The sequence below is a fragment of the Penicillium concentricum genome (genome assembly GCF_028827145.1).
Source record: "Penicillium concentricum strain IBT 3081 chromosome Unknown utg000002l_segment0_segment0, whole genome shotgun sequence".
Taxonomy (NCBI): domain Eukaryota; kingdom Fungi; phylum Ascomycota; class Eurotiomycetes; order Eurotiales; family Aspergillaceae; genus Penicillium; species Penicillium concentricum.
Genome location: NW_026622755.1, coordinates 4,906,011 through 4,930,960, shown reverse-complemented (window position 1 = coordinate 4,930,960; position 24,950 = coordinate 4,906,011). Strand labels below are relative to the sequence as shown.

General features: G+C 48.4%; 13 protein-coding genes across 13 annotated transcripts; 7 read left to right on the top strand and 6 right to left on the bottom strand.

Moving 5' to 3' along the window:
* Window positions 1–734: 734 nt before the first annotated feature.
* N7517_005518 (uncharacterized protein) lies at window positions 735–2,508 on the top strand (the record flags this gene model as incomplete). Its single annotated transcript, XM_056723248.1, has 2 exons — window positions 735–811; window positions 861–2,508. 2 exons carry the CDS (start codon window positions 735–737, stop codon window positions 2,506–2,508), a joined length of 1,725 nt encoding a protein of 574 aa, XP_056579498.1.
* A 3,169-nt stretch (window positions 2,509–5,677) lies between these two features.
* N7517_005517 (Major facilitator superfamily domain general substrate transporter) lies at window positions 5,678–7,662 on the top strand (the record flags this gene model as incomplete). The annotated part of the gene is made up of 4 exons (XM_056723247.1): window positions 5,678–5,910; window positions 5,997–6,267; window positions 6,323–6,665; window positions 6,731–7,662. 4 exons carry the CDS (start codon window positions 5,678–5,680, stop codon window positions 7,660–7,662), a joined length of 1,779 nt encoding a protein of 592 aa, XP_056579497.1.
* A 592-nt stretch (window positions 7,663–8,254) lies between these two features.
* Window positions 8,255–9,762, top strand: N7517_005516 (Ras-GEF domain-containing protein; the record flags this gene model as incomplete). Its single annotated transcript, XM_056723246.1, has 3 exons — window positions 8,255–9,091; window positions 9,157–9,373; window positions 9,425–9,762. 3 exons carry the CDS (start codon window positions 8,255–8,257, stop codon window positions 9,760–9,762), a joined length of 1,392 nt encoding a protein of 463 aa, XP_056579496.1.
* Window positions 9,763–10,303: 541 nt separating this feature from the next.
* On the bottom strand, window positions 10,304–10,495 carry N7517_005515 (uncharacterized protein; the record flags this gene model as incomplete). The annotated part of the gene is made up of 1 exon (XM_056723245.1): window positions 10,304–10,495. The coding sequence occupies one exon, from the start codon at window positions 10,493–10,495 to the stop codon at window positions 10,304–10,306; it is 192 nt and encodes a 63-aa protein (XP_056579495.1).
* A 1,144-nt stretch (window positions 10,496–11,639) lies between these two features.
* Window positions 11,640–13,007, top strand: N7517_005514 (putative lipase; the record flags this gene model as incomplete). Its single annotated transcript, XM_056723244.1, has 1 exon — window positions 11,640–13,007. The coding sequence occupies one exon, from the start codon at window positions 11,640–11,642 to the stop codon at window positions 13,005–13,007; it is 1,368 nt and encodes a 455-aa protein (XP_056579494.1).
* Window positions 13,008–13,552: 545 nt separating this feature from the next.
* N7517_005513 (uncharacterized protein) lies at window positions 13,553–15,171 on the bottom strand (the record flags this gene model as incomplete). The annotated part of the gene is made up of 4 exons (XM_056723243.1): window positions 13,553–14,176; window positions 14,232–14,519; window positions 14,584–14,894; window positions 15,042–15,171. The coding sequence occupies 4 exons, from the start codon at window positions 15,169–15,171 to the stop codon at window positions 13,553–13,555; spliced, it is 1,353 nt and encodes a 450-aa protein (XP_056579493.1).
* A 512-nt stretch (window positions 15,172–15,683) lies between these two features.
* N7517_005512 (uncharacterized protein) lies at window positions 15,684–16,870 on the bottom strand (the record flags this gene model as incomplete). Its single annotated transcript, XM_056723242.1, has 2 exons — window positions 15,684–16,788; window positions 16,842–16,870. The coding sequence occupies 2 exons, from the start codon at window positions 16,868–16,870 to the stop codon at window positions 15,684–15,686; spliced, it is 1,134 nt and encodes a 377-aa protein (XP_056579492.1).
* Window positions 16,871–17,251: 381 nt separating this feature from the next.
* Window positions 17,252–18,146, bottom strand: N7517_005511 (uncharacterized protein; the record flags this gene model as incomplete). Its single annotated transcript, XM_056723241.1, has 3 exons — window positions 17,252–17,593; window positions 17,664–17,905; window positions 17,957–18,146. 3 exons carry the CDS (start codon window positions 18,144–18,146, stop codon window positions 17,252–17,254), a joined length of 774 nt encoding a protein of 257 aa, XP_056579491.1.
* A 1,061-nt stretch (window positions 18,147–19,207) lies between these two features.
* Window positions 19,208–19,518, top strand: N7517_005510 (4F5 domain protein; the record flags this gene model as incomplete). The annotated part of the gene is made up of 2 exons (XM_056723240.1): window positions 19,208–19,270; window positions 19,321–19,518. 2 exons carry the CDS (start codon window positions 19,208–19,210, stop codon window positions 19,516–19,518), a joined length of 261 nt encoding a protein of 86 aa, XP_056579490.1.
* Window positions 19,519–19,878: 360 nt separating this feature from the next.
* N7517_005509 (uncharacterized protein) lies at window positions 19,879–20,949 on the bottom strand (the record flags this gene model as incomplete). Its single annotated transcript, XM_056723239.1, has 1 exon — window positions 19,879–20,949. One exon carries the CDS (start codon window positions 20,947–20,949, stop codon window positions 19,879–19,881), a length of 1,071 nt encoding a protein of 356 aa, XP_056579489.1.
* Window positions 20,950–21,324: 375 nt separating this feature from the next.
* N7517_005508 (guided entry of tail-anchored proteins factor 1) lies at window positions 21,325–22,132 on the top strand (the record flags this gene model as incomplete). The annotated part of the gene is made up of 3 exons (XM_056723238.1): window positions 21,325–21,411; window positions 21,528–21,714; window positions 21,795–22,132. The coding sequence occupies 3 exons, from the start codon at window positions 21,325–21,327 to the stop codon at window positions 22,130–22,132; spliced, it is 612 nt and encodes a 203-aa protein (XP_056579488.1).
* A 383-nt stretch (window positions 22,133–22,515) lies between these two features.
* On the top strand, window positions 22,516–22,883 carry N7517_005507 (uncharacterized protein; the record flags this gene model as incomplete). Its single annotated transcript, XM_056723237.1, has 2 exons — window positions 22,516–22,617; window positions 22,728–22,883. 2 exons carry the CDS (start codon window positions 22,516–22,518, stop codon window positions 22,881–22,883), a joined length of 258 nt encoding a protein of 85 aa, XP_056579487.1.
* Window positions 22,884–23,375: 492 nt separating this feature from the next.
* On the bottom strand, window positions 23,376–24,918 carry N7517_005506 (RNA-binding protein; the record flags this gene model as incomplete). The annotated part of the gene is made up of 3 exons (XM_056723236.1): window positions 23,376–24,126; window positions 24,184–24,826; window positions 24,885–24,918. 3 exons carry the CDS (start codon window positions 24,916–24,918, stop codon window positions 23,376–23,378), a joined length of 1,428 nt encoding a protein of 475 aa, XP_056579486.1.
* Window positions 24,919–24,950: the final 32 nt, after the last annotated feature.

Here is a 24,950-nt window from a genome sequence, read left to right as displayed (position 1 = left end):
AAACCACTTATGTCCGAGATATGGAGATATGGATCTAGCTCATGGGAGCCACCCACTCCTCCTATACCCCCAGCTAGGTGTATATCTCACATCTCGCGCAAGCTTCCGGGAACCTACCCTTCTGGTGCGGCTGGGCATGATTCTCTTCCAATGCCTGAGCTCACCGTGTCCCCCAGTTTGTGTGAGATCTAAATCTGGAACATCCCGGGTATCATGAACACCCTGTCTTTTGGGCCAGGCTAGGACTTCTGTCATGGGTTTCCTTATTCTTTGCGACCTCCCTGCCTTTCGCTGCCGGGGAATGTTTACCTCTCTTAAACTAAACTGTCCTTCCATTCCATTATCTTCTCCCTACTTAGGTATATTGAGAAGCCTATCTTGATTCCGATCAAATCCATCCATTCCGAATATCCTCCTCTATATGCCATGTTTCCATCCCATTAAAAAAGTTCCCCCTGCCTTTCCCAAGGGGTCAGTTACGTTTACTCTGTTGGATACTCTTGACCCTTGCTTTTGTCTTCACTCAAATCCTGGGTGATATCTGAATAGCAAAAGAGTCGGCTAGTTAGATGGGCCCGCTCCCGAGGTCGGCCCGGGCAATACGAAAGCTGACTAATCGCATCATTAGTCATCAGGTACGGTCGACGAGGTCGGTGGCCTCCTGGCCGCTTGATGATCATGCGTTCTCCACGCTGAGGTATCTGGGCGCAAGCCAAATCTAGAATGATATCAACATGTCTGTTTCTTTTAACCATTCAAAGGCTCGCTCAAGGGTCCTCCCGAGGTCAAGGCTAGGATGCAGAACTTGCAAGTAGGTGCTTCTTTTCCATAGACAGAGCTTGATATTGAGCATGTCGTAGAATTCGACGAGTCAAGTGCGGAGAAGAAAAGCCTAGCTGTGTTCGATGTGCTAGTACAGGTCGCAAGTGTGATTTTGAAGACACTCAGCCCTCTTCCACAATCTCAGCCATCGCCAACCCCTTATCATTATCACCAAATACCAACACAGTGTGGCGAGAGCGCCGTGCATTTGCCTACTATTTCGAATGTGCCGCCTCCTCCATTGGTGGGGGATTGGATGTTGATTTCTGGCGCACTGTCGTCCCACAGGTTTGCCGCTATGAACCTGCTGTGTGGGATGCTATCATCACCATTAGTGCGCTATTTGAGTGTCCCAAAGAATCCCTGGATCCTGTGCCACAACGCCGTGATAATACTATTTTTCTCACTCAGAATCATCAAGACGCCCTGGGCTGGTACTCACGCTCGGTATCCGCTGTTCGTCAGCGCATTGAGCAGGGTAACGTAGACGTCTTTGTCGGACTGATCAGCTGTGTTCTTTTCATCTGCATTGAGGCCATCCAAGGAAACGCAGACGGGGCACTGCAGCTTTACCGTCAAGGTGTGCAACTCATTATCGCTTTACGTCCCCAAATAGCATCTGGGGCTCCGGGTAAAGCTTCCTTGCTAGAGGATACGATTATCCCGATCTTCGTCCGTCTGGGAACATTCGCTCTCGCTGTCGGTGGGGCCCCGGTAACTGCTTTACTAGGAGACACTGGAAATGTCTGGACGCAACAGTTTGACTCGCTCAAGTCTGCTCGGGAGACGATTGTGCTTTTAGCTATAGAGATCCCGCTCTTTGAAAGCACTTGCACCAAGCACTTAGTGGAGGCTAATACCTCTCATGTGCCCGAGGAATTCAACACTAGGCTATTCAGTCTGGTGGCCAGACTGAGGAACTGGCATACTGCCTTTAATAAGTTGATGACAGTTCTTCGCGCCAAAGACATTTTATCGCCGCAACAGATTGGTACCGGTGCCCTTTTGCTGAGCTATCACGACATGCTATATATCATGCTCGAGACCTGCACATCCTTGTCATTGATGCAATTCGACGCTTATCTACCAAACTTCCAAAATATCGTTGAACAATGTGCCAATGCACCTGAATCCTCGGTGCGACCAGACGGCACCCAACCTCCATTTACATTTGAAGTCAACGTTGGTCTTCCGCTTTGGTTTACCAGTCTCCGATGCCGTGAGCCGCGTACCCGACGCGCGGCACTGGCTCTACTCCACCAAGCGCCCTCGGTGCAAGGCTTTTACCAGTGCTCAATATGGGCAACCGTGGGGCGAAAGATCATGGAGATAGAAGAATCACGTGCAATGGCAATGAACGCAACTAAATATACACCCACTCTTGGTGCACTGGAGCCAACAAGTGGACCAAATCCTGGTTCCGAGCTTGCCCCAATCTCACATTCTGCTCATACGGATATGGGAGCCAGAATCCCAACAGCGCTCCTTATCCCAGAGGAGGTGCGCATTGGACCCATTACTGCTTTTAGGCCAATGGACGGTTTTCCTTCTGGAACTACCGAGGCAGATATCGCGAAGTGGGGCCGGGGCCCTGATCAATTCTTTCTGCGATTTTCCCGGCACGAGCGCGGTCTGACTGGCGATTCTTATCGGATGGTATACGAATACGCTCCCCTTGACTTTTGATCATAGCATGCATACGTTCGATGCGAACTGGGTGTATTACTGATCGATTTGTCGCAAAGCTCAGGCTTGCAGGGCAACTAGGCTTTAGCATTGTCTAGTACATAAAATATATCCAAGTGACTCAAATACCCTAGACAGTTTCTTCACATATGACCTAGATCTATTCATGGATAGAGCAGCGCAGCTCTGAATATCCCATCTTTCGGGAAATAGCAGGGAACTCGCGATTGTAAAAACTACAATTGTCAGCTCTTGTTAGTTCCACCACCACTTCCTGTAGGTGGTTTCTTCCTGCGTACACCTTTGGAATAGGAATTTCCACGATGTAGTAGATTCGACAAGTATCGACAGTGATAGTGACTGTGTGTGATAGAGCTTAACTGATTCCTTTGAGGTGGCACCTTTGTTGAGATATGCATGTGGCTTTCATTTTGTGCATATTGGGCTATTTAATCAAGTCAGGCTTGGAAAATATCCTGGCCATTTCGGTTTCGTCGTTCCTTTCTCTATCCATCATCGGAGTCACATTGTGCGGCATCCTATTGCCAGTATAAACCTCCTCACGAAAGGGGAACATAGAGTCTCTGACTCTTCGCATCATTCGTTGTGGCTAATGCAATCTTTCCTATACGAATCCTTCTTCCGGGATCTGCGTTTTTTTCTCCTGTCCACCCATTTTCACTGAGAAAGCCTTCCCTTTTCCAAGACAACGATTTACTTTGAGAACAATGTTTATATTCGCAGTGAATGATCAACCGCGGAGTTCGTTATTTTGCTTACGTTGACGACTTAATTGCAACAACTGACAGATGAGCAAGTTCAGCAAGTTATAAGCAAAATGAGAGGTCATTTCACCGCATATGATGAGTTGGCCCGGGCCATGGGCTAGGGGCCTCTCACAAGGCCCGATACCAAGAGGCTCAAACAAGTGTGATTGTGTCGTGTCGGATGGAATCGTCAGAAATTTGGATCCTTCTTTAGAACAGGACCTCCTCATTTGCCATTGCACACACAGGGCAGCTTACAACAATATAAATCTTCAATTTCCGACATTCGGAGGATCTGATCAATGTTGAATCATTCATGTCCAGCAAGACCCTGTTCAGTAACCCTATATAAAGGCTTCTTACTTCACTTCTTCTATCCCAAGTCTGACTCAGCAGTTCCTATCTATCTATCAATATAAATAAGAAGCGCGTGATACTAAGCACTGCTTTGGACTGCTCTCATATATCGATTTCTCCGAATTTTAATTCATATGTGATAATTTATAGGAAGATCAGCATGCCGAGTTGGTTGTGCGAGACTGAACATTGGCCACTCGCGAGACCCATCTTCACGCCAGCCTCCAGTCTCACATGGAGGCTATCAATACGGTTGAGAACGGAAACCGGGTCCTTTCACTTCTCACCAAGGGAAGAGGTCCCTATAATGTTGCGTCAAATATCGCACGGACTGAGGACTTGTTAATGGAATTAAGCGTTTAAAGCCTCCAGTTGCGAACGGATTACCATTCTACATGCGCCCAACGCGAACATGTCGCCGAATTGGTTCATCGGTTGCTTAGCTCTTGAACTTGACCGTACATGCCTAGGCTGTCATTTGAGGGCCTTGTGGCATGGCGGTTAACTCTACAGTGGATATCAAATGTACTCCAATCAACTATGTCTTGCCATTCACTTGTGTGGTCCATTTGATCAACATCATAGTAATATCTCCTACTGTTTCTCAGCATACCCATTACAATGTCTCCTCCATCCTCAAAGATGGATGAAGTACGAGTCGCATGTACCCGTGAAAATATCTTGTCTTAAACTATCATGTATCAATCTCCTTGGGACAAGAGGATTCTTAGAGGGACAAATATGCATTCGAGACCTGACGTCCGAGCCTGCATGGAATGAAACTTGAAACTTGATAACCACCCATGTTGCCAGACAACCCCATGTCCTTGTGTGAGGCCCGGTTATCACCCATGGCGCAAATTTAACAGCTGGAAACTATCTGGGAGGAATCATGAGAACTGGAGGAACAGCTAATCTTTGACTACGGCCAGCTTCTTCATTCTAGGCTTCCCATCAGTATGGCACGGTAGGAAGAACCGCAGGGGGAAATGACACGCTATCATAAGCATGTAGACACGCACCAGATAAGTCTCGAGGGTTGTTTTGGTAGGATGAGGATAACCTCACCTGGACTTTACGATAACTCCCGCTCTACGTGTCGGGCTAGAGGCTAAGCAAGACTCCATGACCCTAGATGAGTACATCTCGGTTCATGACTGCGACACATACTTGACCAGTAAGGATAAATAATAGAGTTTTAATGTGGATGATTGCAATAAAAGGGAAGCTGTTTGTCTGCAGCGATGAGCTCGGAGAATCTAGTCGAGACTTGACCATGATCACTCAAGGACCGTGGATGCGTATAAGCAAGTCAGAACTATGTTGGCTACCTCGAGCCGATCATCATTATTCCGCTTTATGTCCGGATCTCTTGAAAACGTTACCTTGGGGATAACACAGCGACACTGGACTACTCGAATATCATGGAAGAAAGCGGAAGAGGATCGGCGCGTAAGCGAGGAAAAAGAAAAGAAAATATGCCATCCAACCCTCAATTACATGCAATTCAGTAACTATCTTCATGGGTGGGTCTTATTTTACCTAACCTATATGCTTGGTCAACTCTTGGGCAAGCGAAGCCAGGATAGGCATTGCAGTTGTCGCTCAACCCGTACGTCAAGAAATCTACCTTGAACATAAAGTTCTCTCTAGCTTAGGCTCATCTGCCTTTCTAATCAATTGTGCGGCTTTCTCTGATACGATGATAGTCATTTAGCAGTGGATCCTCTGTGGAAAATGCGCAATTTCCGATCGACAAGGTGGCGTGGGCCGGCCCACGAACGCACGAACATAGAGGATCTTATCTTTTCTATTTATTTTTTTATTAACCGTCAGTGGAGAGTCTAGGAATTGAATCTCCACATATCCAGGAGTGGTCTCTGCAATACTTGACTAGTTAACTTTCAAATAGTCGCCAGGACAATACGAACCCCGACTTCGGTGCTTGTTTACTATAAGGGAAATGAGTCCCTACATATCCACGCGTAGTGCGACCCGATTTAACCCAACCTCTGGACAATTTTTGACTTCTCCAGACGACCATCATGGGTGTTCGTCCTTTCATCCGAAGAGCGCGAATCGTGTTCCGCCGTGTATCAGACAGTGACAATGATTTTACGCATAATACGGCCCGTGATGGCAAATATGGCCCTCAAAGTCCCAGAAGCTCTGTGGCACTCGAGGAAATACCCGATGGGAGTGCCCAGCATGGTGTCCAAGACGTCGAGGCCGTGACGATGGCGTGGACGAGGGGTACTCTAATCGCAGTCTTCATCAAGTATGTATCCAGTTACTGTATTTTGTGTCGCGCATCCAATGACGCTACTAGCTTTTTGACAGACGCTGATATCATGAGCCGAATAGCATTTGGTTTCTTTATTTTGTGAATGCGTTTCAATCTACGGTGACCGTCACCCTGAACCCGTATGTGACAAGCTCATTTAAAGCACATTCGTTGTCCGCGGTTCCCACTGCCCTAGGTGATGTTTTTGCCGCTGCTACCTACCTACCTGTTGCAAAAATTATGGATGTGTGGGGTCGTGCAGAAGGATTTCTCCTGATGGTTATATGTACAACGATCGGCTTAGTTCTCATGGCGACCTGTAATAGCTTTCAGATCTACTGCGCTGCCAACGTGAGTTTAAATATTGCATGCTGTTTGTTTGTGCGAGTTCTGACTGGGAGGCTAGGTCTTTTACTATGTCGGTTTCTACGGCATGGAATACGCAGTCGACGTTATGACAGCTGACGTTTCGACCTTGAGAAACCGTGCTTTCGCCTATGCGTTCACTTCCTCCCCCTACATCATCACGGCATTTGCGGGACCTAAAGTGGCGAATGAATTCTACTACCAGGTTTCCTGGCAATGGGGCTTTGGCTGCTGGGCAATCGTCGTTCCTATCGTGGCAACTCCGCTATACATTATGCTAAAGTGCAATCTGCGCAAGGCGGAGAAAGAAGGTTACAGAATCAAGAGACCAAGTGGTCGCACGGTACTCGAAAGTATCTGCCATTGGACTATCGAATTTGATGGTAAGTACATCACGCGAATTCTTACCCGGAACGAAAGCAAGAAAAAGTCTAATTTAGAGCACTAGTCTTTGGAGTCTTCCTGTTCACTGCTGGTCTTGTGTTGTTTGAACTTCCTTTTGACCTCGCCCATTACGCCCCCGATAACTGGGCTTCTGGCTATATTATTGCCATGCTCGTCGTCGGTTTCTGTATGCTTTTCTTCTTCGCAATCTGGGAAAAATGGCTGGCTCCAGTCCCTCTTTTCGAGTGGCGACTTCTTACGAACCGCACGATTATCGGTGCAGTCCTCTTGGATGCAACCTATCAGCTCTCAAACTTTTGCTGGAGTTATTACTTTACGTCTTGGCTGCAAGTCAACAATGACCTATCCATTACCACTTCCAACTATATTGTCAATATCTTTGATATGGTCTCTGGTGTGCTTTTACTAGGCATAGGTTGGCTAATTCGGAGAGTTGGTTTCTACAAGTGGACCCTATATATTGCGATTCCGCTCTATATCTTCGCCCAGGGCTTGATGATATACTTCCGCCAGCCTAACATGAATGTTGGCTACCAAGTGATGTGCCAAATCTTCCTTGCTATCGGTGGTTCAATCTTCATTCTTGTTGAGCAGCTTGCTATCTTAGCGGCTGTTGACCACCAACATGTCGCTACAGCGCTAGCCCTATTGAATGTGGTTGGCACTATTGGCGATAGTGCGGGTCTCACCATCAGCACCGTCATCTGGCAAAACACATACATGAAAGCTCTTTTTCGATACCTCCCAGAATCGGCTATGCCGAATCTGAACAACATCTATGAGGATCTCGTCACACAGCGGAGCTATGCTGTTGGAACTCCCACCAGGCTGGCTATTCAGAAGGCCTATGCCTACGCCGAACTTCGACTACTTGCTGTAGGATGTGGCATTATACTTCTGGCGATACCTTGCACTGTGTTGATGAAGGATATCAATTTGAATAGGAAGCCACAGGTCAGGGGTACGGTCTTTTAGGATGTCAATTAGTTTAAGATTGTAGTTATGTAATTTTACAGGCCTGAGAATGGTAGCCTTCAATCTCTGCTATAGTTGCTGCGGCCGTGAACAATTAAGCCGCCTCAGCCTTGGAGGTCCCGAGGGTGGGCGCTGACCGCGTGGCCTAGAGGGAAATCAGGGTGCGGATCCTCTCCCAGGCTCTCTGTGCCAATAAACTTAAAGCTTCCCAGTAAGTTTCGGATCAGATAGCTAAAAGCCCTCTGATCTTGGCCAAAAGTGGTTAGAGGTGGGTCCGTGGCAGGGGCTAAGCAAAATCCGATAGTCGGTTAATGCAACTTGGGAACTTAATCCGAGGTCTCAATCCGAGGTCGGACGATGGTCGGGATTTGTAGGGCCAGTAATTAACGCGAGCTACGAGGGTACTATAAGCGGAGTACTTCGTTAGCACACCGGTTTAGTGGAAATACCCCACTATCCGAATGACATTATCAATCTTTCGGCCTTGCCCTTGACGGCGGTTGACACATAATACCATGTGACCACGGAGATCCAAGCAGAAGTGTGGTTCGGATGACAACTGATTCAATTCTTCCATAGCTTTCTTGTCGCGATGGATCAAACAGACACAAACAAGCGGAGGGACTCCGGATCTCACGATATCACATCTCCGGAAAAAGTTGTCTGCGAATACCGCGGAAGCGTGGAGGTTGTCAGGGCTGGAACTATCGCAGCACTGGTGGAACATCTAACGTGCCATGACAAGCTCGACGGCTCTTTCAACCGGATCTTCTTCACTACTTATAAGTATTTTACCTCTGGGTCAGAACTCCTTGAGCTCCTCATCGATCGATTTGACTGCTCGCCTCACATATTGAACGCTACCACGACGGCAGAATGGTCGACTCAGACAAAGCCACTGATTCGATTACGCGTGATATATGTTTTGAAGCAATGGCTGGAACATTTCTGGTCAGAGCCAAAAGGCATTGATACAGATCGAAATTTGCGAATACTAGAGTCATTTGCAAAGCGCGCCATGGATGCCACCGAGACGAGCGCGACACAACATCTTCTCACTATCATCCAGCGCCGACTTTCGGGTCTCGATTACCAGAGAAGATCACTATCATCTATCTCAGCCCCGCCAAAGCCAATTCTGCCACGGAAATTAGACAAGATCCAGTTCCTCAAACTCGACGCCAAGGAGATTGCTCGGCAGCTGACTATCATGGAAGCGCATATTTTCGGCAAAGTACATCGAGATGAATTGTTAAACAAGAACTGGCAGAAGAAAGAGAGCTCCGGTCCACCTGAGCTAGCTCCAAATGTCAGGGCCTTGATTCGGTATTCCAATCAGCTCTCTAATTGGGTTTGTGCCCTCATACTCGCAGAATCGGAATTGAAAAAGCGGACTCAAGTGATAGGGCATCTAGTCAATGTGGCCAACGTACGTTGTAATCTCTAACCTCACTCTTGTAATTATTCCTATATGCTGATTTTCATCTATTACAGATATGTCACCAACTCCGTAATTACTCTGCGGTAGTCTCTATCCTGGCAGGCCTGGAAAGTGCCCCCATCTACCGGCTTGCTCGCACTTGGGCAATGGTTACCGAACGTAGTTGCAACACACTTAGGCCCTTGCAAACTATGATATCCAGTGCACACAATTACCAGGCTTACCGTGATACGTTACGGGCTGCAGTTCCACCCTGCATTCCTTTTCTTGGTCAGTTCTATCGTTAACAATTGAAATTACCGATTATTAACCATTCAGCAGGTCTATTTTTGAAGGACTTGACATTCATTGAAGATGGAAACCCAGCCATGACGCCAGAGGGGCTCATCAATTTCCACAAATATACTATGCTAGCATCAACCATTCATGAGATTCAGCGTTTAAAAGAAGCTTCTTACTCCTTACAACCCGTGTTGGAGTTGCAGGAGCATCTTGCGACTCAGCTGCAGTCAGCTGTTGATTTACACGAAATGTGGGATAGAAGCTGCGAGCTGGAGCCTCGAGGTCGTGGTCTTGGAGATAGACCCCGGGATCTATATACCCCCACAGGAGGCATGTTAGCGTCTATGGTAGTCGCCTGCATGGTCCTGGATGATTGATTTACGATTTTCAACCTATAAATTCCATTGTTCAACAATGCATTGTGTGGCGTTGAATAAACTAAAGGTAGTGCAGATTTCCACTTGAATACTCGGCGCTCAGCAGAGATTTTCTAATAATTGAGAAGGGGAGTTTAACTAGGTTCAACATGGAGTTTCCCGTGTGTGTAGCTGTCGTAGTCTCTGATATTCGAATAAAGCGACATTCTAGTATTGAACTGAATCCTGTAAACTGTAATCGGCGATACAATGAGTATGTAGATCGCACTCCATTATCTATCGCATTTGTCGAGGCTCGACTTCCAACGATTGAGCTTCTTCTCGACTACAATGCATCTTTACAGCACGATCAGGTAATACATTATGCGGCAATGCTTGAATCGGATGATCGGCTAGAAATTATTCGCTACCTTCTAGACTGTGGTCATCCGGTGAAAGATATCATACATCAAAACTGTGGTGATAGTACTTCCATATGTATAGCAGAATAGGGGCCTATCTTCATTACGGTGACGGGAAGGGTTTATTGCATTCTGTCAAGCTATTGGTTCAACGTGGAACCTCGCACTCGATTAGGGATCCGCTTGACCAAACGGCTGCTGATTGGGCCTGAAGTAACGGTCATCTGGCTGTGTTTGACTTCCTCCACCCCTTGTCCACTGACCCAGAGGACAAGCCCCAGTTCAGACGCACCCAGACGCCATTTCAGAACTACACCACTGGAAGAGGTCATAGCGAAAAACGGTTTCTGAATTATTTGAGTCTATTCAGATTGGCAAATCAAGATTCCTTTCTAAGTCTACGACAAATCCGATAAATCAGATCACCATGGTTCCATTAAGCCACAGATCTGGCGACAAAAGGAGGTGATGGATCTTGAGATCGAAGAGCCATGAAAGAAACTGCAATATCCGCATGCTAATGAGGCTCGTCATAGAGATATTATACTAGATTGATGGAAAGAAAAATTCACTACGGCAAAAGAAGCACTTTATATCTATCTAAAATGGTCGTGGGGATTCGCGAGGACTTGAACTTTCGCCTTCATAACCAACACTTACACTCAGAACCATGCGTACCAAAGCTATTCTACAAAAGCAGTGCTTGACTGGAAAGAGAATGGGTTGGGAAAGCTTTTTCTACCCTCTCATGTTAATCGAAATTCAATGTACGACTACATGTTCTGACTCGTCGCCAACATCAAGAATAGACGCAGTACAGTTGTCAGATTCAGCGAGGTGATACGGAGGATTAAAAGCTGATACCAGGCCATATTTTCATAGAATCAATTCGATAGATCAGAAATGAGTCCCGCTGTAAGATGCAGTTGCGGTGGATATGGGCTCTTCTTGGTTATATTACCTTCAGTCTTAGGTCGTGGTTCGGGCAGTTATGTGTTGAATGCCGTTCACTGGCCATCCTATTCTCTAGGATGAGGTTGCAGAAGACTCTTCCCGGACTGATTTAGATTGATCTCGGGATACACAAACACAAAAGAAACTCCGGTGCTCGGACGTTATTTGAACGACAAAGCATGAGAAGCATAAGATGACTCCGACGCTTTACAAGGGATCCCTGCGTCAGCTACCAATCATCAATGAGATATATCCACTGAATAGTGTAGGATAAGTTGATTGGTAGATGGGTTGCAATGTATTGACAGTGCTTTGGGTGGTCTGAAATATGAGGAGTGGAATGCGATATGCATACACATGTATATGGCGCTGAAATAGAAACTCAGATCTAATTCGGATATGATACGAAAGTGATGCTGGTTGAGCTCCGATGGAATATCCTTTTTCTTATAAATGTCAGCATGCACCAGGTCAAACCCCATGTGTAGAGAGTCAGCCCTAATTGAGGAGCCAAGCATCACCATGCGCTGTCACCAAGTGCTTCGATTTGTTTTCTTTGTATCAGCATCACTCGGAACCCCATTGCCTCCCTATCCATCGAAGGAAGCTCATGATGCTCCAGACATCTTTGAAAAGTTATTCAACACATCCTCAAGTCGCGCTCCCTTCAGCACAGGCATATACCAAGAGCTATCTCTACTCGAAGCCAAGATATCAGACATTGCAACAGGCAAAATCAAGCCAATTTCCACAATTGAAGAAGGCATCTCAGTCCTTTCCTCCATTCCACAAACAAACAAGCAAACAATCCTCCAAAGGGCCATCGATATAGTATCCCTCGGTCTAGTCCCAACAACCATCATCGACATCCTCAATGGTATAACAAACCATGAAATAAACTCCATAGCCAACAATAACACAAAAGACCCAAGTCCACGAATCCACCCAACAAAGTCGTCTAACGACGCACCCTACGACATCCCCGAAGCAAACCTCCGCAGCGCAATATATATCCCACCAACCTTTTCCTATGGCAAAAATAACAAAACCCCCGTCCTCCTAGTCCCAGGAACTGCCGACCCAGCCGGTAGCACCTACTACTTCAACTACGCGAAAATATTTGCTGCAAACCCACACACAGACCCAGTGTGGGTCAATATCCCGGGCAACTCGCTAGGCGACATCCAAAGCAACGCAGAGTACGTTGCATACGCAATAAACTACATCTCGGGACTCTCGCAGCGTTCCATCGGGGTTCTAAGCTGGTCGCAAGGTAGCTTGGACGTGCAATGGGCGCTGAAATACTGGCCGTCGACACGGGCCGCGGTAAGCGACTTCATGGCTGTGAGTGGTGATTTCCACGGGACGGTTGTTGAGACATTGTGCATGCTCGCCCAGCCAGTTTGTTCGCCGGCTGTACAGCAGCAGGGGTATGATACAAAGTTTATTCGCGCTCTGCGTGGTCAGAATGGGGATTCGGCCTTCGTGCCGACGACGAGTGTGTATTCTGGGTATGACGTTGTTGTTCAGCCGCAGAGTGGGGAGTGGGCTTCTGCGGCGCTCGGGGATGTACGTGAGGTTGGGGTGTCGAATGTGCAGGTGCAGGCTGCTTGTGCGGGCCGTGCTGCTGGGGGATTTTATTCTCACTCGGCTATGTTGGTTAATCCGTTGGCATATGCTTTGTTTGTGGATGCTTTGGTGCATGATGGGCCTGGGCGGTTGGAGAGGATTGATCTCAGTGTTGTTTGTGGGGAGTTGCTTGCGCCTGGTTTGAATGTGTATGATTTCTTGGGGATGGAGGCTGTGTCGAATGTGGTTGGGGTGCTTGATGTGTTGTTGTATGGGTTTAATGGGAGTGAGCCAGCGCTTCGGAACTATGTTCATCACTAGGATTGTCTATATTGTGTTGGGTTAGGGTGATCAACTACAGATTTGGGTTGAAGGCAACACTATATTCCGTATTCACCCCGAGGGTAAATCTATAGGTCCATACCGGACAGGGCTCTATGATACATGTACAAGGCCAAATGCTTCCATTGGGTATTATTGTGTGGATCTCTAGCACGGAACTCAAAAGTCCGTAGAGATTATCACGGCAACAAAAAGCATAGCAGGAAACCTCCCCGACGCCAGCCGGCAGGCCACAAAACGACAATGAGTATGAATATGAAAACAAAAAAACAAAAATAAAGTGGATATAAGACCCGGCAAGCAGACTGAAGAGGATGTGCCGCAAACAAATCCTGGAAATTGCAGTTCATCGTAATTCGGGCACTCCGTTGCATGGCCAGGGCTGGCTATTCACACCGACACCAGGAGAATGGATATCACGGCACAGGGTATGTGGACAAAGGCATGGCATGCTAGGGAGCATCTCGAAATGGGAGTCATCAAATTTTGGTCAAGAGAGAAAATGATAAATGGAAAGTAGGCATTTAGGTAGGCTTTTCACATCCAATGCGGCCCAAGAGAGCTTTCCGATCACTCGGATCGAAAGGAACACGACCAAGGCCCCGGGCACGCACAGAGGCAGTGCCATTGGACCGCCGACGATCCAAGCCCGGGGGGTTTCCAGTTTCGATTGCGTCGGTAGGGGCACCGTCCCTAGCAGCCAAGTGCGCAGGAACGTGGGATGCGGTCTGGTCTTCCACTTCCGCTTCGTCTTCCTCGTCACTGCGGGTGTCTTCGGCGTTACCGCCGCAAACCACACCATAGGCAACACGGACAATCATGCTGAACCATACAATGGACAGTCCCTCGAGGAACAACAGGAGGGATAAGAACATCCATTTGAGAGTGGGGTTGAAGCAGATGGGGTTGTCCAAACTGAAGTATGGACCAAGCATGTATGCGAAGGAATTCGGGGCCTCCGCTGAGATGAACTCGCCTGTCGAACCGGCATAGCAGCCATAGGTGAGTTCGCGAGGGAGATCATAATAGACGGACCAGCACACCATGGGGTAAATAATGTGCCGGGTAATGAACCATGTGCCCATAAAGAGGCCAAACCCGACATTGCAGGCTGTTTCGAACTTGGAGTATTTGAGGATCTTCGCAGACTGTGGAAGTATTAGCAGCTGTTTAAAAGCACATGACGAATATTAATTGACGAACCGGTAACAAGAAGTCCACAATATCCATGAGGCATAGCACTACATTGGACACATTGTACATAGCGTAGATGTAGGCAGAGCTCAGGAGAGCGCTGGTAATAATGTGGTGAGAGAGCATCTGGACATGGTCCTTCCGTCTCTCTTCCACGTGGATCACGAATATCTGCTGCACGAGGAATGCCAGCTCAACGAGAAGATACCACTTCATCAAGCCAGACAAAGGACGGGCGGGCCATTGCGACCACATGGCGGCGAAATCGCCCCAATAGTATGACGTTTTCCAGAGGTACTGCAACGTAGAACCAGCGGTTAGCTATTATATTCCCAGGTAGAGATATGTAGGCCGAACGCACCAATCCGACTCCCCAGATGAACGAATAGTACATAGCTTGCCAACCCTGCTCAGCGAAGCGAACCGACTGCTTGCGCTTTAAACCATAGGCGCGAGCCAATGGCTGCAGGACCCATTCAATGGCGATAGCGCGAATACCGGTGAGTGCGATAGCAGCACTGATGACGAAGTAGACATCGTTCCAGCCCTGGATGTATGAGTTCGAGGATTCGTTATAATAGGACAATTGGAAGAATGGCTGGGTATATGGGCGGAGCGAGGGGTAGAGGTTATGAAGAGCCAGCAACATAGACAGGGTGGTCAAGGAGATTCCTGTAGAGCAGCAATTGGTGTTAGCGTTACCAGTATTATCAGGATGTTTTTCGCATATGCTAGGGATTTGGTTAGGAGCGCGGCGACTCTGTGAGATACAGCTCTGTCTTCATCTCCATGTGTATCCAAGGATTGAGGTGTTCATACCGATCTGGTTGGCAACCACCCATTCACGGAACGTGGTCTCCTTGGCCGGCCGTAATCCACTTGGAGAGGAAACGTAGGCATTGCGCCCCTTTAGCTCTGGTAGCTGTGATGGCACAACTGTGTCTGCCATAGTGGAGAGTACACCAATAGTAAGGAGGATATTCGAAATTCCACGGAGGGCCGTGGGGAGGACCGGGAGTCGAGAATCGAAAGTCGAAAGTCGAGAACCGGGAAGCCAAAATAATCAATGTGGATGCGGAACCTGCCTCATCAGAGCCCTTATTTACTTTCTAAACTTGACTCGTTCAGCCAGGAACGGGAAAAGCAACAATGTGAAAGTGCAAAATAATTGGGGAAAAAAGGAGGGAATAGAGGGGGAACGTGGTTATTTGGTTATTTCGTTTCATCTCTTCACGACGATCATCTCCACTCACCGCCTCGTTTAATGTTGAATGTCGAGATTGGATGTAATATGCATGAAAAGAGATCTTGGCTTGATTTTATATTTATATTTATATTTATATATACATATTTTTTGGAATTTCTGTTGAATGTCAATAGTCTGCCATTTCCGGTTTATTTATTTACTGTTACTTGTATGTCTTGGCACGAGATAATAATAGAATACATTTACATAGATATTCACTCTAAACCATCCGTAACCTTTCGCACAAAATCATTAGCACTAACACCCAATTGAGCCAAATCAATTCCACCCTGTCCAGCCATCACTCGTGACATAGCCCTAGCAACTTCTTCCTCCTCCCAAATATTGTTGAGGATCTGCTCCCCACCTTCTCCAGGCCCCTGAGTGGGGTTCTCAGAAGCCACCATAGTCCGCCAATACAAATCATCTCGATTTTTCAAACTTGAATCCCGAACTACCGCATTACGAGTAACGCTTGCAGCATGGAGTTTCGTGTTTGCGCCCATAAGGGTTTGCACGGCCATCGACACCGCCTCATCAACCTGCTCGACCGTTGAAGGCGGCTTGAAAAAGAACCGGTTGGTCGCAGAGAGCCAGAGCACAACTGAGCAGATCACATCGCAAATCACAAAGGCCAACGGTCGCAGGAGCGTGATGTGGTGGTAAATTCCAGAGGGTGGTGTCTGGCCCGCGCGCACAGAGCGCGACGCACTTTGAATCGCGTCATAGGTGGCCATGATGTAGATATCGATGGCTGCGAGGACAAGTCCGGCTAGTGTAAACTTTGTGCGCCAGCGAGCGGCCTCGCGCCCTGCGATGGGCGCGGATGTCGCCACACCCAGGAGCAGCAGGTGCGCCAAGTGCGGTAGCAACACATGGAATGGAAGGTAGTACATGAGGTATGTGTTGAGGTTGTCGAAAGAGCAGTATTGGCATGAGACTAGGGCATCGGGGCCATAGGTCAGGTATACCTTGCGGGCACCGATAGAGGTGAACTTGGACTGGAGGAGGTTGTCGGCTTCGGTGAGGAAGTTATTTTGCCGTAGACGGGCGAGGCGGTTGAAGATGATATCGGTAGGGGTGTTTAGACGAGAGCGAGTCTGAGAGAAGATGTTGGGTTCGGGCGCGTGGGGGTTGAAAGGTAGGCTTAGGAGTAGAAACAAGACGATGCCACCGAATAAGATGTTCAGCGCTCGACCGGGCGCGGCAGGTAGAGGACGCGGCGGCGGTCGACTCGCAATAGATACACGGAGACTTCGATAGGCAGTAATTGCGCGTGGGATTATGACGGGGCCGAAAAATATGAGGAGTGATTTGGCGCTATTCACACGGTCAGGCTAGAATGATGAGAGCTTCAAGATTTCAAGACTTACGTTCCCCAGGAAATTGAGATTGAATCCATCCTTGCTACCTTACTTCATCAGAATCTCGAAGTTGAGTTTCGACGAAAGAAAGGTGTAAGGGGAAATGTTCCCAAGTTACATATGTAGCTTCATTGAAGTCGGGGCCAAACGTGGGTCCCCGTCCATTTTTGGAAACTGCCCTTGAAACCACTTCTATACTGTTCTACTCTCCTCTACAGATATTTTAATTTTGGAATTAAGAGCTACACACACTGGTAATACGATATGTCTCATTTAGATCAGTGGAAAGCAAAAACAAAGGAGGGGAATAAAACAGCGCCGAGTGCGCCTTCGCAATAACGCAAGATTTCCGATTCAATCAACGCCAGACTTTCCTTTCCTTCAGCCCCATTTTCGACCCAGTTGACCAGTTAACCAGCTCAAACCATGTGGCCCGACAAAGCAGGGTGGTGTGCAAGATCGGGAGGACGGATCTCCGCAGAATCACGAGAGTACTTGGAGGAAGCGGCGTCGTTCTCCTCAACGAGAGTCGGATTCATGGGCTTGGAGATCTTGAGCGGGAATCGCCCGGTGAGACGGTTGGTGGCACGCTTGATGGGGTTCTGGCGTGTGTAGATGGGCAATGTTTCCTCGCGCTTCACGCTCAAATGGAGGGTGCGATGGCTGCTCGTCCGGCTCATTGCCTTTTGTGGTGCGACGGCGCCATCAACTCGCACCTGGCGGGCACTGACGCCGGTCTCGGGGTCACTGAAGATGTAGCTCTGTTGGGGAAATGAGTTAGCATGCAATCAAGGATATATATCGGAGGCAGTTTTTGATATCTTAACTTACGGCCAGAACGTTGACCACACTAACTATCATAGCCAGGACGCCGGCGGAGATGATGATTCGCCAGAAAGTCATTCCTATGGTTTCCTGGGTCATAGCCTTGGTGTTCAGGGTACCCAGTGTCGCTACACCCAGGATCATCATGATCCCGCCGAGAGAGTAGAAGCTAGAGTCTTGTCCAAACATGGGCCAATGGTTGTCGAAATAGGATTGGAGGATCGGGAGCTCCGAGATGATCATGAAGACTGCGAACATCAGCACTTGTATCACACACAAGGAAGGAAGTTTATACTTACGGCTGACCAGAGCCACCACGGCATGGGTTACAGCCTCGAAGAAGAAGAAGCTGTTCAGCATGTCTATTTTGGCCAGCAAGACTGCACAAGCAGCTATAAGGTCCATAAAAGTGACAATGTTGAGAACGCGAATGACGTTCAGAATCACGTACCCTGGACCGGCCAGGGATTCACGCAAGCGAGTCATCATGATTGAGGCACAAGGCTGTTTCTACACTTGTGAAGGATGGTAGATACTCGCTCTCGAGGATGTATAGAAGATGGTCTGTTAGCAGACTTGAGGGATGGCTGGGATTAAAAGAGGGAAGAAAGCAACTGTCCAGCAGAAAGCTTGGTATTCTGAGAAAGAATGGAACAATGCGATAGAGCGAGATCAACTCGAGGACAAGAAAAGAATAAAGAAAGATAGAGACAAAAGAAACTGGTGAATGGGGGGTCTGACAATGAAGGAAGGTATCTATGGAAGAATGGCTATTGAGGTGCAGCGGCCTAGATGTATACTCCCGATAAAGGCAATATTATTTTTCTATGAATAGACTTGAAACGTCTGAATAAACCACACAAATGGAATGTATCTAATTAGAGCCCTAGTGAAAGAGAGCAGTTCTTCACCCCATCTCTGCAGTGGGAGATACTGCAGGAGGTGTTTCATTGTTGCGATTCAGGCAATAAATAGGGACCTTTAAGCGCATAGATCGGGGTTGTAGCCGGAATAAGCCTAATTATTTACGCCTCCAGGATTGGCATGTCAACTAGGGCCCGATGCAGCCAAATGACTGGTCATTAATAGACGATACTCGACCATGCTGAAACTAGTTGGCGGCTACAGGTCTGCTTTCCTCGTATTTTGGTTCTGCTTGCCTCAAAAATGCCTTGTTCCCTGATAAGTATAGTTCAAACGATTTTGGATCATACGAGTATCAATGTGGAACTGGCAAGATATTTGAAGGGCAAAATAGTTTGTAGGCAACTTTTGAGGCGAAGCGCCAGGGGTGTTAGAAAGCCAGAGGTTGAAACAAGGTAAATATATAGCCCAATCACAGTCAACATCTAGTCGCTGATTAAATGACTCAACAGAATAAAACAAAGAAGATACTCTTATAAACCAATCAAAAACATATCGACAAAGAGGTGTAGGAGGTATACAGTGGAACCCCTGTGATTCGCTGAAATAAAGCCGACCCCTCCAAACTTTTTCTCTCACTCTCCCTTCGCGCCCACCAACTACTTTCAATCCTCTAATATCACAAGATGACACGGGGTAACCAACGTGACAACGATCGGGCCAAGGCTCTGAAGAAGGCCGGCAACTCGGTTCGTCTTATCCCCAGCTTCTTTTTGTTTCATACTGACCATTTCCACAGAAGAACAAGAACACCCAGACCGGCAGCGAATTTGCTAAGGCCAAGGATGATGCTGCTGCCATCATGCGCGAGAAGCAGAGAAAGGGTATTATAGCACTAGATGTCCAACCCACGCTGAAAGACTGGCTTACTGATCGTTTTTCTTCAACAGCGGATGAAAAGAGAGCTGCCGAGGCTGCAGCAGGAGGCAAAAAATAAAATGCCTCATCCTTCGATCCAACCCGTCAGTCACTCTCATCTCCCTCCACCATTTTCGCGATCGCCCGAAACAGACAACCCACCGAGCAGCGTCGCAAAGTGCACGAGTGAAGGACGGCGTTGGATTCACGGATAATATTGGAACCATCCGCCTATGCCCAAATTTCAAACCCCGGGGGCCGGGTGTCTAGCGAGGCGTTCATTTGACTCTCATTGGCGTTTATCACATATTTAGCCCAAGCATGTATACCAGAGCGCTGACAAAACGAGGCAACGACACATGAGAAATATCATGGAGGTGCGATTTTTGGTGGTAATCGTAAACGCGTAAACACATATATACATCCATATCACATCCGGTCAGGTATCTTGCCCTTGGCCATCTACGACCCAATATACTCTCGCCCGGGCGAGCCAGGTCTGCCATGATTGATTCTGTTGACTGTCTTGAACCATTTGGGGAGCACGAGTTCTGGTTGCTTGATCGCAGTGAAACAGCATGGTATGTTCAATCACGCTTTCAAGTCCGAAGTGCCTCGATGCTTGGTCGACAAACGTCCAAAGGCTCTCGCCTTCCCATCCAACGTTAAGCGCAAACCTAACCACTTTCTCGAGAGCATTCCTTCGAATATGTTGCTCCGAGGTGTTCCTCAACACATAGAGGCCGAAGCTCCAACCCGATATATCGCGTGGATTAGCCAAACACCAATCAATCACCCGTTCAACAACTGACTGCGCGGAACGGGTTTCCCGCGTTGATTGTCCACTTGTCTTCTCCACTGTAGCAGCGAGCAGCACATCCAGCTGTCGCATATAGTTGAAAGCATAATAGTTCTTGGGGTGCAGCTCTCCAGCGCGGAGAACAACACCCAGTTCCGTCCGTTGCAGCATAAGCAGATCCTCGGGACTCCAGTGCCGTCTTTGAAGCAGATGGACAACTACCCACAGTCGGTGGTGCCATAGCGTCGGCGACTTGGTATGACGATGAAGTGGCGAGCACTGATAGCTCGACATGAGCGTGAGTTCGGCTTCTAACAACTTCGTTGCGGTCGAGGTCTGGTTTGGAATACCAGGGTAATGCGCCATGGCTGCCTGCAGTCGGCGCTTGCGCCAGTTACAGGCTGTAAGATGCTCACAGTCGAAGAGTAGCATCATTTCTGTAATAGCCGAGTCTGCATTTCTGGACTGGGCGTTTGCGGAAAAGGTGTTTTGCAGGTCATCTTCGGACATGGGCAATAATTGGTCGAAGAAGAGCTGGCGCGCGACCGTGAAGGCCTGCACTAGAGATTTCTTGGTTAATCCCAGTGAACATCCATCCTGGAGGAAGGTAGCGCCTAGGCTTGATGGGATGATCTCGATCTCGAGGACTTGGTTGTCTCTAGATGAGAAGATACGGACAAGTTCCTGGAATGCATCTTTTGGGTTGGACATTTGAGGGCTTGTTTGTTTGGTGGAAGTTGGGAAGAATAATTGTCAAGGCCTCATCATATTTTGCTTGAAATATCTCCGTAATTTATTGTCTTACCACAAGCAAATTGGTAGACAAAATGGTGTAGGTCGTGATACAGTGAAGGCGGAAAGGCCAAGTCCGCTGTTATTCCCAACCTTTCCACAACGAGGAACGTCATTCACTCCTTCAACCAGCAACCAACATCTATCTTATCAGGATATTTCCTGTCTCGTCCCAGCAGAGCTACCAGAGAATTGCGTGGTCGCCGACTGTGCCGCCGCCGCTTTCTTCCAGGCTCTCCTAGCCTGCGCCGTCGCATCCAACGCCTCATCTTGGTCTTGCCAACCCCCGCCACGATGTTGTCCCTTGTCCTTACGGTCTTCTTCGTGCACGTCGCAATTTACCTGGTCAACACGATCGGTGCGAGTACAGTCGATAGTCTTGTATGTCTCTAATCAACCCACCTGTGGCTGTGGCCTTGGAGAGGCTTCCTTCTCAGCTCCGTCGCGCACTTACACTGTGATTCCACACGCTAACAGCTATTCTCTTTGGCATACAGCTATGGCTCCTTTACCTAAAACTGCCGACGCCAACTTCGAGGACTGCACGCAAGCAGCAGCTGCTGAAGCGCCAAGTCCTCGAGCAGAAGCACGAAATGAACAGCACAAGCTCCCAGGATGAGTTTGCAAAGTGGGCGAAGGCCAGAAGACGACACGACAAGACCATGGAGGAATACGAGGCGCTGAGTACGTGTTACTACCACAATACTACAAAGAACCTTGTGATTCCTGTTGACCAGACTGCTAACATTCTTGTCTCTCCACAGACAAGAAGCTCACGTCGCAGAAATCCTCCTTCGACTGGATCGTCAAGATCGCCCGCTGGCTTTGCACGAATGGGTTGAAGATGTTCCTGCAGTTCTGGTACTCGAAGACACCCGTTTTCCCGCTCCCCGAGGCCTGGTTCCCCTACTACGTTGAATGGATTCTCTCCTTCCCTCGGGCCCCGTTGGGATCCGTGAGCATCCAGGTTTGGAGCAATGTCTGTGCGACTACCATTGCGTTCGCCGCCGAGATTGTGGGAGCATCGCTGGTGCAGGTGGTTGGCCAGAAGAAGGAACAGAAGGAGGCGGTGCCGGTTGGAGCTGAGGACAAGGCACAGTGAACGCGAAAACATGACCATGGCTATATTATTGCATGGATACCGGTTGTATTATACGAACTGAAATGCTACGATTTAATTATGAATATTGCATTTTAAGCATTCATTTCAATCGCATTGGTATTTGATCTGCTAGAATTGAAAAGCTGGCTATATATAATGTTCATCAGATAATTTTAAATCGTTTATCGTCAACAACCCCTTGGGATCTCTGTGCTTGACTCTATGATTGGTATATCATCACGCGAACAAAAAAAAATAACCTATGGCAAGATAGAAGAGTCCGGCCCCTGTGACAGGGCTTCTGCGATGAGACAGTATCTCATCACCGCTTTGCCATAAGCTACAGACTCTTGAAAAAGACTTAGGAACTCCTCGCCTCAAGAATGAGCCCCATTGAGTTACCTCCATCGACTTCCGAAGAAGCAGACAGGAGGCAATCGCATGACTATCCGAACATGACGAAAGGCAACCCAATACAAGAAAAGGTGTTTTACCACCGATCCTTCCCCCTCCAACACCCAGCACACACCCCATTGTTTCCAGAGACATTGTGAAATGTAACCGTCGGGTGGCACGAGATGCAGTGAGGGAATAGGGCGTAAGCCGCTATCGAATTGCTTCTATGGCGGCGCGTTTCCGCAGTGCCTGGCTTGGTACTTTGGTTTTACCCAAAGCGCAGGGTGTCCGGGGACTTTCTCCCAAAGCAAGATTGGAAAAGGGAGCGAGGCTTCCTTTTGTGCGTGAGCTTTGAATGCGATTCTTTGAGCGAGGAGTTGAGAGAAGAAGAGGAAAAGGAATCTTCGGGGCAAAGCTTTTATTTTTCTCGCGCTAGTCAGGTGATGGTGCTAGGCTTGGTTGGGACTAGCGTGTATGTCATCGGCTTAGGGCTTGCGATGTTCCGGAGGGCAATAATATATCTAGAAGTAAAGTGTCAAATAGAAATGCTAGGGGAAAATTATGGGGGTTTTCTCGCTGCTATATGGAAGATGTGTAGACATATCGGCACGCACAGAGAGAGCTAACAATATCCAGGAGGTGAGAAGGCAGACCCTGTTAACCTGAGAAATCTTTGTCAATCATTGCCATACTCTTACACCCTTCACCTTTTTTTATGATGTGTCAATGCTATTCTAGGCTTCACGTAGTACTAAAGGAGGTCTGTTGATGAAGAAAAAAAACACACAATGCATTTGACAAAAAGGCTTGATGAATGAAATTACAAACAATTTTTACATGATCCCGTTTACGCCTTGGACTTGGTCTTGGTGGCCTTCTTAGTGGCCTTTCCCTTCGCCTTAGTGGCAGGCGCCTTAGCAACGGGAGACTTGGCAGCAGGAGACTTAGCAGCCGGTGACTCTGTAGCAACCTCCTTGGGAGTCTCTGTCTTCTTGCCCTTCTTGGCCTTCTTGGGGGTATCATCGGTAGGAGCAGGGACCTCAACAGCGGCCTCAACAGGAGCAGGGGCCTCGACGGCCTTGGAAGGCTCCTCGGTGGCCGCCTCGGCAGTCTCAGTGGTCTCGGCGGCCTCGACAGCCTTGGGGGCCTCCTGGATGGGGACATCATCGACGCTCTTCAGCTGGGGAAGATCAAGTTCGTAACCCAGAGCCTTGAGCTTGTTAATCTTGGCCTCTCTCTTCTTCTGCTCGGACTCAATGCTCTTCGACCACTGCTCACGTGTCTTGCCCCTCGCGAGACGCTTCTTCTCAATGCGGTTCCATGGCGTAACCTTGAAGCGGCGGTTGGCACCCTTCCAGATCTCGGGGTGCAGCTGCTCTTTCGGGACGTACTTGCACTTGACGATGTGGCCATACATGAGGTAGTTGTCCATTGTGTCAGCGACGATCTTGGCGACGGTGGTCGAAGAGAATTCAATGAAGGCGTAGTGCTTGGAGCGGCCGGTGAGACGGTTGCGCGAAATACGGAGTTTGGTGATTTCGCCGAATTGGGAGAAGTAGGCCTTCATCTGGTGCTCGTAGAAACCGTGGGGAATACGTCTGAGAATGGGATGTTAGATTGTTCAAACAGATCAGAAAATTACCGTCGAAACTTACCCAATGTAGACAGTGCCGGGCTCCTCGGGAGGACCGTCCTTGCGCAGCTGCTTAGCGAGCTTGCGCTCGGCCTTCTTGGTATCTGGGGCCTTGGGGATAGGTTCACCCTCTTTGTAACCCTCACCATCGGACTCATCCTCGTCGCCACTGCTCTCGAAGCCCTTGATGAGAGCCTCGGTCTGGTCATCATCGCCCTCGTTCTCAGCCTCGCTTTCATCAGCGGGGGAGACATCCACCTCGATATCTTCCTCCTCGGACTCGACGACGGGCTCGGGCTTCTTGGTCTTGGGGGCGGCTTTCTTCGCGGCAGCCTTCTTGGGAGCGGGGGCGGCCTCAGCCTCCTCCTTCTTGGACTTTTTAGCGGCGGGCTTCTTCTCGGCCTTCTTATCAACCTTCACAGGTGCGACAGGCTCTTCGGTCTCCTCGTCGGTAAGGAAGTCGGCAGCACGCTTGCGAGGCTTGACCTGACGGGTGGGCTCGACATTGGTCTTGGCTGGCGCAGCAGCCTTCTCTGCCTTAGACTTGGTAGCCTTCTCATTCTTCTTCAAGATAGACTTAGGAGCAGCCTCCTTGGTTGCCTCAGCGGCCTTGGCCTCGACCTTCTTGGTTTTTTTGGCGGGTGAGTCGGCGGCGACAGGCGCAGCTGTAGTGGCGTTAGTGAAATGAAAATAAAATCCACAGGTCCCAAGCATTGTACATACCCTTGCGCTTTGAAACTCTCTTATCAGGGGCCATTTTGAGGATTTGTTGTGTCGAATTGGAGACTG